Source organism: Phalacrocorax aristotelis, chromosome 5 (genome assembly GCF_949628215.1).
Source record: "Phalacrocorax aristotelis chromosome 5, bGulAri2.1, whole genome shotgun sequence".
NCBI classification, from domain to species: Eukaryota; Metazoa; Chordata; class Aves; order Suliformes; family Phalacrocoracidae; genus Phalacrocorax; species Phalacrocorax aristotelis.
In genome coordinates this window covers 58,171,079-58,183,143 of record NC_134280.1, presented here as the reverse complement: position 1 = coordinate 58,183,143, position 12,065 = coordinate 58,171,079, and the positions used below count along the sequence as shown (strand labels likewise).

The 12,065-nt window shown below is 39.9% G+C and overlaps 1 protein-coding gene across 5 annotated transcripts in view; it reads left to right on the top strand.

Moving 5' to 3' along the window:
- Positions 1-12,065, top strand: part of TRIM66 (tripartite motif containing 66) — a 64,549-nt gene that overhangs the window by 3,183 nt on the left and 49,301 nt on the right. For 3 of the 5 annotated variants that reach the window (XR_012660797.1, XM_075094759.1, XM_075094757.1), the window contains exon 1: positions 2,227-2,666. The exons of 1 other annotated variant lie outside the window; for it this stretch is intronic. Coding sequence is in view for 3 of the 4 variants with exons in the window: in XM_075094759.1 (XP_074950860.1) it covers positions 2,447-2,666 (220 nt within the window). In the remaining variant the exon portion in view is untranslated. Of the gene's footprint in view, positions 1-968; positions 1,859-2,226; positions 2,667-12,065 lie in introns of those variants that run through there. One more of the 5 variants, XM_075094758.1, reaches the window with a different exon arrangement.

The following is a 12,065-nucleotide window of genomic DNA, read 5'->3' as shown; positions in this document are numbered from 1 at the left end:
ATGTTTTCCAAATTCTTGGCAACTTACAATACTGCTAATGAAGCAATTATGGACAAAACGGCTAAAGCTGATATTATGACATTTTAAATGCTGTAATGAGCCTCATGTAGCAAGATCCACACTTAATGGAGGGAGGAAGATAGAAAAAACTCCACCTGATTAAGTCAGAAAAAGGAATGCGGGACATTGAAAGACTTGCATAGAGAGTTTATCCCTAAAATACAGAAATCATAAAGTTATGAGGATATATCCATACAAACTTGTCTTGTATAAAATGTATTAATGCTTTACTGGAAGTTCCAGTCCTGTGATACCTGGATGCTTCCCTTTGATTCGTGTTGGGGTCGCTGGTGCCTTCCTGACTCCACGACTGACCTTTTGGTCCTGAGGCAGCCCCCCAGCACAACCCCTTTCCTTTGCCCTCGTCTGGGCTGACAAGCCAAAAGCCCAGCACGTTTCTTCCCGTTCGGGCGTGGCTCAGCCTGCTGGCTGCCTCCACAGCTCTCCCTGGCTTCGTCCTGCGTCCTGCCTTGTTACCCTCACCACACGCCTCCAAATGCCATCAAGTGTGTTTTCTTTGTAATCACTGCTGCTGTAGCTGGTGTTTCCCATCAGCATAGCCAAGTCACTGGCGATGTAGCTGCCTGACTGCCAATTTGCAAACATGTCTCAGCGGGAAACTTTAAACACTTTTAATCACCCTCATCCTTCCCCCTCATACCAAAAACCATGTACATAGTTACTATCTATGTCATGTAAAAAGCATAAATTAAAATGTATGGTAACCTGCTTCTCATTCAGCCACAGGTTTGACCTGTACGGTGATACAGTATTTCCCAGTATTAGGCTTTGTTTGCACTGATTCTCTGTACAGGGATGCTTTGGTCCTGGGCTGTGGTTTCTCTGTCTAAACAATGTGGTAGTCTAAGACCTCAACTTCCTACTGCAGGAATTACATGCTTTTGTAGGTGCTGGTTTGTCTTCTTAGCAACAGTAGTTGCAAGAAGCAGTAGAGATGGAGTGAGCTGAGAAGCTGTCCTGCTCTAATGACGTTTGCCTCTGAAAGATGGTGGATGAAGATGCACTATAAAAAGTGAGCTCATATAATAAACACTTATATGCCGTTTATTAGTTAAGCCACAGGTACAATTACCACAGCTCATTTCTAAAGGGATTTCTAGTTTTGAAATCGCAATCACGTGTTTTAGTGGTAGGTTTGAATTTCTCTAAGTGAATTTAGTAAAGATGATGGGTATCTACCTATTTTCATTTGCTCCTAGAATGGATCTTGGGTATGAAATATGGTGCAGACTTTAGCATATGGTCCATTTTTTTCTAAAATATTTTAAATAGCAGTGACTTCAGGATGCAACACTTAAACAATTCCTGGTTAGGAATTTCTGAGACTTCCATAATTTTGTTGCATTGTAGAAAAAAAAAAAGACCCGCTTACCAACAATTTCCACTGGAATCTGACCTGAGGCAGAATCCCTCAAGAGAATACATAGCCCTAAGTTTAGAGCTGCTGCTCTTCTGTGCTGGGGAAATCTGAAGATCATAGCTGCAAGTTATGCACTGCTGGTAGCAAGGCCACCATGCCAAGGCACTGGGCAGCTACATGGGGCTCTGGCCCCCAGGAGGTTTGGTCAGCTGGAAGGGGGATTCCAGGGGAGACAAGACTGTGTTTGCTTTTTCTCCTCTGATGCAACTTGCAAAAGTTTCCCTTTGCAGGCTCTGTCTGAGCAACATCTCTCAAAATCTCCTAATCAAGGATGGAAGATGAACTGCAAAACTCTCAATTTACCTTGGGGAGCGTAGGTTGGCAGGAGGAACGCCATCCTACTTGTGGGAAGCTCAGGTTTGGTCTATCATTTGATCTGTGGTCATCTTGGCAGTTGAAATTTGATTACTGTGAAGTGCATTTTATTAAATTTCTGTATAGAAAATTGGCAGAAGATGCTGTACATTTATCAAGGCAGCTTTCTAACATGCGTTGCTGAAATGATGGACGTGTGATCAGTTATACTTGTTTGCTTTACCTGAAAACTCTGAAATATTGAAATTGTAAAAGCAGTGAGAGGATATCATCATTTTTATGGCACAGTTTTAGTGCTTCTGGCAGGAAATGTACAGCGTGTGACAATTCAACCTGGTAGCAGCTTTGTAAGTAGATCAATAGAACAGATTACTTCAGTTTTTACAGAAGTTGCGAGTACTATAGACAGATAGTGGGATCATGGTTTGTAAACCTTAAACCGCACTTTCCTGCACAACAATCTGCAAAGATATTCTTCTTTGTAAAGCAGGTACGTGATTTTCAGCTGCAAGGAACTTCCTCTTCCTTCACAAGGACTAAATAAATGTTGTTTCTGAGAACATGCATCCTGCTGTTGCCTTCTAGTTTGCACTTGAGTGATCAAGTGTTTTGCTAAGTGAAAGGGTTGTCATGAGCCATTTTGTGACTCTTTGTGTTTTCGATTTCAAACTTAAGCCGACAGAAATGGAGACCCTGGATCTGTTGAGGAATTGTTTAGTGTGCAAATGGGACCTACGGAGGAGAGAGCCCAGAATGCTACCTTGCCTTCATTCCTTCTGTAAGGACTGTCTTCCGGATTTGATTCAAGGATATAGCTGTATTCCCACTGAGTATGAAGTTCTATATGAAGGTAACATTTAAGAATCTCTGGCTCGTGCTCTTTGTATTACAGTACTATAAAAATAGCTGGATTGAGAAGTACTTTTTGTAGCCCGTTCCTTTGCAGGACTACTTTAAAAGAATAAACTGGGACACTCAAGATTTGTATGAGCAGAGGGTGGATTGGGAACAAGCCCCCTTCATTATGTTTTTCATCCAACAGCAATGTTTTGAAGAGAAATGACACAGGCAACATTTAACATTTCCCAGGACGGCTTAGGTTTCAGTTACCAAATGTGACATTATGAATATTTGATTTTCTTTGTTTAGTAAATGAATAAATACTGCAAGGTACTTTCTAGGCTACATTTTCATACAAGCTTTTGGGCATGTTGGGCCTTTCTATAGTAGTGGTTCTGGTGATAGTTTTATTCTTACTTCTCTCCCCCTTCTGCCCCCCACCCACCCTCCGCCTGCACAAAAACATCTGGTTCTTTGTTCCTAACAGAGGTCATAATAATTGTTATTAGAATATGTGTATTGTGGTGCACTGAAACTCTTTCTTTTACCTCATTGTAAATGCGGTTTCTCTCTGTCTGAACCCTTCTGACTGTAGGCTATGCTGTCACTCACCCTAGCAAGCTGAGTGAACTAGTGAGGACAACAAGCATTTTGTGACTGTGGCTTTTGAAATCCTGAAGTTATTTGCACATAGTTTTTGGTAGTGATGTTAATAGAAAATAAGTAACTTTTTTTTGGAATAAGACAGAATACAGCCATTTTAACTGAAAGAGTCTTAATTGCCATGGTGAAGCATTCCAGAATTATTACTAATTTATAAGAAGAGAAAAGGCACGTAGATTACCTGTATTTTCACAGGCTCGAACTTTAGATGAGTAAGAGGCATCATTTATTATCTCTTCCACAGCAGATTTTAGAAATGTGTAGGAAGAGAAGACACCTTCCCTGAGGTGACGGTAATCTGAATTGATGGGATGACATAAACTAGACAAGTTCAAGTTTGAGAACAAATGGAAACACTGTTAGGAGATCACTGTTGAAAGGCTAGCAAAACACAAAAGAGAAAGGGAAAGGGAATAACTTAATGGCAGTGGAGAAAGGCTATTCATGTGTAGGGTACAGGCAGAAAAAGGTACAAAGGACAAAGAGAGCAAAGCAGTCATTTCAAGTAAATGTTTCCTTAAAAGTTTTAATGCCCAATCATAGTGGGCTTAAAGTCTGTGGGACCTACTGATGATAAAATGCTGTTGAGAACAAGCACTCCATTACTTTTCGTGTATCCTCATTTGACATCTAGCATCATTCCTCTCTCTTCCTTGTTTCTGTTTGCCGAGTGGAAAGTTAATTTATACAACTTGGTGATCTTGGATGAAATGCAGTTAGAGGTTAAATAGTAGATATTTCTTCAAACTCATGAGTGGATGGGGAATGATTTGTCTATAGCAAATTGGAACAAATACTAGTTTATTTCTGTATTCTTGAAGTTTCTCTGTTTACTTCCTCATTCTCTTGTAGATAGGGAACTTCTATGGGAAAGAGCAAGATCAGAGAAAAGAAACAATGAACGGTGATGACCCAGTAAACTGAGACACCAGGTGCAGAGACCCAGTTAATAAATGAGCAAGGAGAGCAGCAAAACCAAAACATCTGTGCCTCTTATTTAAGTCAATGATTGAAACTGCAACCACAGTAGGTCAGCCTGGATAAATTTGTGAAATCTTCTGATGGTGTGGTGCTAAGTGTCGCTTATCTTAACTGTGCTGAGTTATGGGCAGTACAAAACAAACTCAATTTTCAGTGTTATCTTTAAGTATGATCATATATAGGTGTCAGTGATAATGTATAATTAAATATAAGTGCTAAACTGGTTTAGCTAAGTAAACATGAAATATTGCCTGTAAGAAAAATGTGTTGCTTACTCATCAGGAATTTTTCAACTAAAATACAAGAATGGAAAAAGTGACTATAAATCAATCTGATACAAAAACATACTTGAGTTTGTGGGTTTTGGTATGCTTTACTATAAATAGTACTATATTAACATAAAGATCTTTTCTAGTTTATTGTTGTTGCATTAAGATTGCTGAGAACATGGAGGTAAGTGGTCCTGATCTTTGATGGGGGTTGATGTTGGAAACTTACTGTTATACCTGTGTGTGTTTAAGGTGACTTGTAAATGAAAGCTCTAAGATAGCCAGAGCTCTTATGGAAAAGCTGCATACACATCAGAATTTATTCAAAGCTGTGAGAACTGAGAATTTGGAAGCAATTTGAGCAGAAAAAAACAATTATCTTTGTGAGTTTGGCTCCTACATATGCTTCTTATATGAAAGGGACTTTAAGATTCTCAGTCTTTCTTTCCTTTCTTTTTGCAGGCCAGTGTCACTTTCTTCTTTTTTTTTTCCCCTCTTTTCATGTAACAGAGAATCCACATTCTTCTCCTCCGTCGATCAGCACATTGTGTGCTTTCAGTCTGTTTAGTGTATGGGAAGGAATTATTTTAAAGAGAGGGATTGCAGAGGAAAGACAGAAAATTCCCCTATCTCCTGAGGTGTAAATTTCTCAGATGAAGACTTTCCCAGGCTTCTACCTGTGTGAATAGTCACTAACAGTACAATGTGAAAACATACAGAATTGGTTCTTGCATGTTGCCTTGGCTTCTTGGGTCTGGCTCTTTCTCACTGAGTTCTGAATACATTCAAAGCTAGATTAATCCAGGCTCTTGTGCTTATCTCTTCTTTCTGAATTGGAGGTGGATGCCAAACTAAATTACCCTTTATCTGCAAATCTTCCTCTCCATAAGATGTTCAATGATTTAAATTGTTTTAGTACTTTAAATGTCAGTGATTATTAATTTCAAAAGTAGATAAATGAGCTACTCTTGGAGCATTTTTCTTATGAGGAAAAGCTGGGAGACCTGGGTTTGTTCAGCCTGGAGAAGAAAAGACTGAGGGGGATCTTATCAATGCTTATAAGTATCTGAAGGGTGGGTGTCAACAGGATGGGGCTGGACTCTTTTCAGTGGTGCCTGATGACAGGACAAGGGGCACAGATGGGAACACAGGAAGTTCCCCTTAAATATGAGGAAAAACTTCTTTCCTGTGAGGGTGACAGAGCAGTGGAACAGGCTGTGGAGTCTCCTTCCCTGGAGACATTCAAAACCTGCCTGGATGTGTTCCTGTACCCCCTGCTCTGGGTGTGCCTGCTCAAGCAGGGGGGTTGGACAAGATGATCTCCAGAGGTCCCTTCCAACCCCTGCCATTCTGTGATTCTGTTAGGACTAGTGAAGGTGCATTGTTGTGAGAAGTTCATGTTTTTGGAAGACTGTCTCAGCTCTAGGGTTTGGTTCCCCACCCCCCTCCCCCCTTAAAAAAAAACACCATGGGTAATCACTGCTCAATCACAGTTTAGACCCCTGGTAACAAGGCAGATCAGGAAAGATGTACTGTAACACCTTGCAGATTTCTGCTAACTGATATCAAGCCCTGATATTATTTACATTTTGTGACTGAATTGGGTAATTTGTCTAACCTGTGAGTTACACTTTATGTTTGTAAAATACGATTAGTAGTTGCCCAGCTTTGTAAATTGCTTTAGGAAGTGGTGTTTTTGTTTGTTTGTTTGTTGTGTTTTTTGTATAGAACTTGTGTGTTGAGCTATTTTTTCTGAAATTCTAGTTTTAAAATGTGCTTTGTCCTTTTGTGCTTCTCTAGGTTGGATAACAAAAATAATGGAAAATGACTGCATTATTTCTATCTACATTCTGTGCATAAACTGTCCACACTTACTTTATGTTAGTTCCCCACATCCAAGAGAGGGTCTGAAATTCCCATTTAAATGCTGAGAATTTTAACAGGGTTATGTATTAAAGAAATGCAAACTGATCATTTAAAACTAAGAAAACAGAATATTAAAGAGAACAAATGTGACTTCAACTGTTGACAGATATCTTCTTGCTGCATTTTATTACTTCCAGCTGGAAATATAGTTTTTCTTTAGCTTGTAAGGTAGGTGCTATACATAACCATGGTTTCCTGATTGTGAATGCTTGCTAGCGAGTCATATCCAAAACTCAGCCAAGCGTTGGTCACACTTGCATTTAACATGTTCAGAGATATCTTCAAGGGGGTTTATTTCAAGAAAAACATTGAGCTCTAGGACTCATTTGGCTCTAGGCTCATTTTCAGTATGATGTTTTGGCGAATATGGTGTACTGGCTTAAGGAGACTCCAGGTGCTAACACAGAGAATACACGGTGCCTTATCTTGTGCTAAGTCTGTATGTTAAAAAAAAACCAAAAACAAAAAAGGACATCTACAGATTCTTTAAACCATATTTAGGCTTATAGTGGAGTATGGTTTGGCCTCCTTGGTTTTACAGCTGTTATATCTCCAGGCCCCAAATAACCTTGTTTTGATACAATCATCTAAGGCAAGTGATGCAATGCATCACATCTATTAGTTCTGAAGGAGAATACCCATTGGCTTTAATTAGATCCACTTAACACCAAATACATGTTTTAGTTCTAAAAATGGAACAAGAAAGGTAATTCTAAAGAGGGAAACTGTTCATAAGGTATATATTTAGTCATCTTAAAATGGATTTAAAGTTACTTGGCCCTTCTCGCTGTTGTTCAGCTGCTGGGTCCAAACAGCAAGTGAAACAATGGTGGGTTTAGTTATATAAATATGAAGCTGTAGAGTGGGACGTTGTCTTCAGAACTGTTTCCTGTAGCCTATAATTGGGTCTCCAAGGAAGTGTAAATTATGCCTGCAGCTTGAACTGTAGCTAATGCTCTTTGAGAATAATTAGTCTGATGGTTGTTGGAGAAGGAGCATAGGAATAAGTGCAACATGTGGACAGCAAGTATAAATGTGGTGTGCATGATAGCTCCACTGTTTGTTTCGTTATGCTAATCAATTCTCATGATAATAATAGGTTAATTATCTGCATTGATTTATTTCTGAGACAGGCAGCTTGATGGTTCTTTCTATTTAAACCTGACCAGGCTGGAAGACCTTGAAACAAAAGTGCGAGCTGCGGCTTTTGATGTTTGAAAGGTCTTTGTACTCAGTTTCCATATGTGGTGGAGAGGTTATAGTGTGCACTTTCAGAGATGATTGCTGCAAATTATCCACAGCTCTGTCGCTTATAAATTAGATTGCTACAATATACGTGGAGTAAAAACTCGAGAGCACTCAGAAATTTTAGTTCTTTCTTTATTTGTGCTTTTACAAAGGAACACTCCATATGAGGGTCACTACCTTGAAGTCAGCTTACTGTTCCCTGGCTCTGATGCAGCGTGGCAACTTTGATTAACAGAAATGAACATGCTGTGGGATGTGAGAGATCTCACCTGTGGGGAACTAGGGCATGAACAGTGCATGGCAGAACCTTGTTGTTTTCCTGAAAGCTAATTTTGGATATCCCAGGTGTGGAGCTGGAGTGTCCAGACTGGGTATCTGTGCCTGACTACTGGTTCCACCACCTTTGAATTTCCTTTTTCCCCAACCTGCTGTCTATTTTGACTCTCACACTCCCACCAGCAATAGTAACTAAACACAGGGCTTATGAAAAAGGGCGGCAAACCAATTCAGCAAAGTAAACGTCCGCTGCTCAAGCTTTTCAGGGTTCAGAGGCATGTGTATTTAAACATAACACACAGAGGTATGTCTATGTGCATGCCACTTTCTAGTGCTGGTGGCTTCTACTATGGATGGTAGTTAAAGGAGTGGTGGAACCCTGGGAGGATGTAGGTGTAGGACTATTCCTCCACATCCCTCACATGGTGAAGCTTTGTAGAATTCTGTCCAATATGATGTGGTCTTCAGTGATTGTTCAGTACTAGCTGGTAACTCAATACATGGAGAATAGCTTATATGTGGTTTATCCTGCATATAATTCTGAACTAGGGTTTTATTCTGCATATCACAATGAAATTGGGCTTAAATCCAACATTAGGATCCTTGCTCTCTTTCCTAAATTCATGGTCATCCCTTTAGCAGAGAAATGTGATGTCATAAATAATGATTTAGAACGATAAACAGCAGGAGATAATGAACTTCTAAAACATAATTTATGCAAACGTTCCTGCTGCCTTCCTACCGGTATAATTTCCATACAAAAATAGAGCTTGTCAACAACTCTCTTAGCTTTTTTCTACTTCTAGAGGTTTTGATAACAATAAAGGACTTCATTTGGGCATCACAGTTGCACAGTAGCTGAATTTGGCTCCGAATCTCTTAATATGTAAACTGTTGTTTGAGTCCTGTAATTGCATGTTGAATTGCTATTTAGATCCAGAAATTGCATCATTCTCATATGTATAAACAGTGAGTCTCTAGGGCTTCTCACTACTCTTCCCTTCACCCACAGTGCTGTAATACGGATATATTTAAATGAGCTGTCTGCAAAGTACAGGTTCTTAAAACAAATTAACAATGTTCTTTAGAGGCAGTGGTAAGGTAGGAAGGCAAGAAAAATATTTAGGGAATGGTCTGTAAAATGTACGATGGGAGTGAATGGTGTTGTAAGACCTGCTGCTACCTGGATCTGGAAAAGCTCGTCTCTTTCCTTCTGCACACTTGCTCCAGGTTACTCTGAGGACTGATCGAAGACCCAGGCAAGAAGGGAAGTAGGATGCTGCTATTCATTTTCACTACAAGATTTTTATTGCACCACTTCAGGAAAAATACAACCAAGGCAAGGTAACAGAGGCCTGAATGAATCTGAGAGGCAAGGGCAAGAAAGAAGGCAAGAGAAAAAACCTGCATGCACCTTGTAGTGGCCCAGTACATCTTTCTGCCCTGCTGATTTATCAGCACTTCTGGCTGAAGAAGGGGGAGCAGCCCCAGAGCGTCTGTGAAAGGTGAAGCGACTTCAGTTTGCAGTACGGCAAAGCCTGATTCCAGGGAGCGCACAGTGTGTGCAGTTCTGCTTAATAACCACCTGCTCCCCGACACAGTAGCTTTGTGTGTAGCTCTCTAAGTGACTGTTTATCCAGAGGACAGGTAAGGGGTTTCTAGGAAGTTGTACTTTCCTGGTGATTTGTGCTCTGAGCACGAGCACAGCATAGTGCGCTTGCTTTGTATTGTTGAAGTAGCTGCTGCTTGTGGCTATGTGTAAATATGTATGTAAGGTTTGATTAATTTCAGGGTAATTGCATCACAAACCATTCTGTAGTGTATTTATTTTACCAAGCTATCATTAGATTCTTTGGTGGATTTATATTGAAACAGGCTGAACATTTCCAGGGAGCACAGGTTTTCATTAAATGGAAAAGGAATCAAATAAGATGACCAATTAGCTGAACAAGTACGATCTCTGAAGCTATCACATTCAGGGAATCCCTCTTTTAGCAAGATGCAAATCCATCTCCTGGGCTTTTAATAAAGTCTTAAATATAGAATTCAGTATTAGGAAAGGTGAGAAGGTACGTACTGATGAGTCCTTCTATGAGTAAGAGACTACTTCCAATACAGTATGGCCATGGTGTCCCCATTATTTTTCCTGTTAACTGTTATGCTCTTTGTTTGGATTTTTTTATTAAGCTGAAAGCTATACATGTCTATTGTTCATCTCGAGAGTTTTAGATTTGAAATCATTGTAATTCAGTTACTTGGATATTTAAGACACACTTTGATGTTTATACAATCAAAGCTGTACTTGATGGTCTGTGGTAGCGAGTCTAATACAAGGTTCCAACCTTTGTGTGTGCAAGTCACTCCACACGTACCTCTGGAACACCGATTTCAGTAGCATAACTTGGATCTAAAACCTGGGGAAAAAATTGTCCCAGGGCATCCAGGGCATCTCTTTTAGATATCCCCTAATATTAATCAGCAATAATGTCATCTACCTTCAAAATCATGACTGTTCCATGTTTCTTAATACCACTGCATTTTTCAGTACATATAAGGAGGCTTTTGTGCATGCATGATGTATTGTTTTCTTAGGGTGAAAATTATTGAAGTTTTCTTTAAATACACTTGAAAACATTAAAAAGGATGGTTTTGCCCATTGTCAAATTAATGCATTCTTTTTACAATGCATTTTATATTTCACTGCTTTGTAACAAATTAGCAGAATTTAAAGTTCACATGAATGCGCCTGAGGCCATGAGCATTCCATTGAAGATCATTCAATTGGTATAATTTGATTTAACATTCTGCACTAACTGAAAAATGTTGGAATGTAATAAAATAGTAACTTCAATATTAAGTTTTTTACCTCATGTGGTGTGTAGACAGAAGTTGTCCTTGCTATGGCAAAGTCCTGAGCACGGCTTTTGTTTCCCAGTAAGCAGCTGTTCCCAGAAGTTTTTTAAGACTCTGTGCTCACCCATATGGCATGGAGATGAAGGAATAACTGTGAGAGTCATGCATTTCTTACTTCAGAAAGCAACCTGTTGATAATTTCCCCTTTGGTCAATTTGCAGCATATTATGTAGTCTCAGTATGGAGGTTTTCTCTCTGTATTAGCCAGATCAAGAACTGGCACTGCTTGGGCAATGCTGTTATGGGAGCAAGAAACTGGTTCAAGGTCTCAAAGGGCTAGAGATGATTCTCTGTAAAGTCAGTAGATGGTTTCCTATCAACTGCACCGAGAATTGGAGCATGTCCCATGAGACTTATTTGAGAAGCTGCTTGCAAAGTAGGTATTTTGCTTAGCTTATCAATCAAAATGTGTCTGACTTCTTATTTCTCCTGCTGTTATAATTGTGTTGCTTCATAAGGTGCTCACAGGGAAACCTGAAAACTGTTTCACCTTCTAGGAATTAGCACTACAATTCACTGGTGCTTGTAGTATGCACCATTTACAAGGAGTAGGAGGGCACGGTCTGCATAACACGTCTTAGGTAGTGCAGTGCTCCTACTGTTTTTACACTTCTCTGGAGAACTGAGGTGTTAATTGATATCTAAAAGACACAGAAAACCATAATTTGGGAGAACATGGGAAGGTTTCAGTGTGGCTAACAAGTTAACTGTGTTGTCCTAGGGTGTAACATATGAAGGTGATTAGCTACAAAGCTGTAGGTAAATAAGATACTATTTCAGCTGCGGTCGCTATATTATGGATGCAGAGTAAAGGAAGAGTTTAAAAGACTTCTACAGCTTTCTGCCATCACGGGCGTCTTTATCAGATTAATTTTTAGCCTCTTTGCAACTCCTGTCACCAGAACGCGCTTCAACAAGACTCAAGTTAAAGGCCCAGAAGATGAGCAAAGCATTGGCAACTGCTTGCATGGTCCTTTTCCCTGGGGTGACTTGTAGCAGAGCAGCACAGGCACCTGTGGATACTGCCTGTTCCTTCTCACATCTACACGAATACTCAGTGTTGTATGAAAGGCACAGTTAAACAAACAAGTGTGAGGTAGACCATAGCCTGCCACCTGGGCCCCCAAATCACA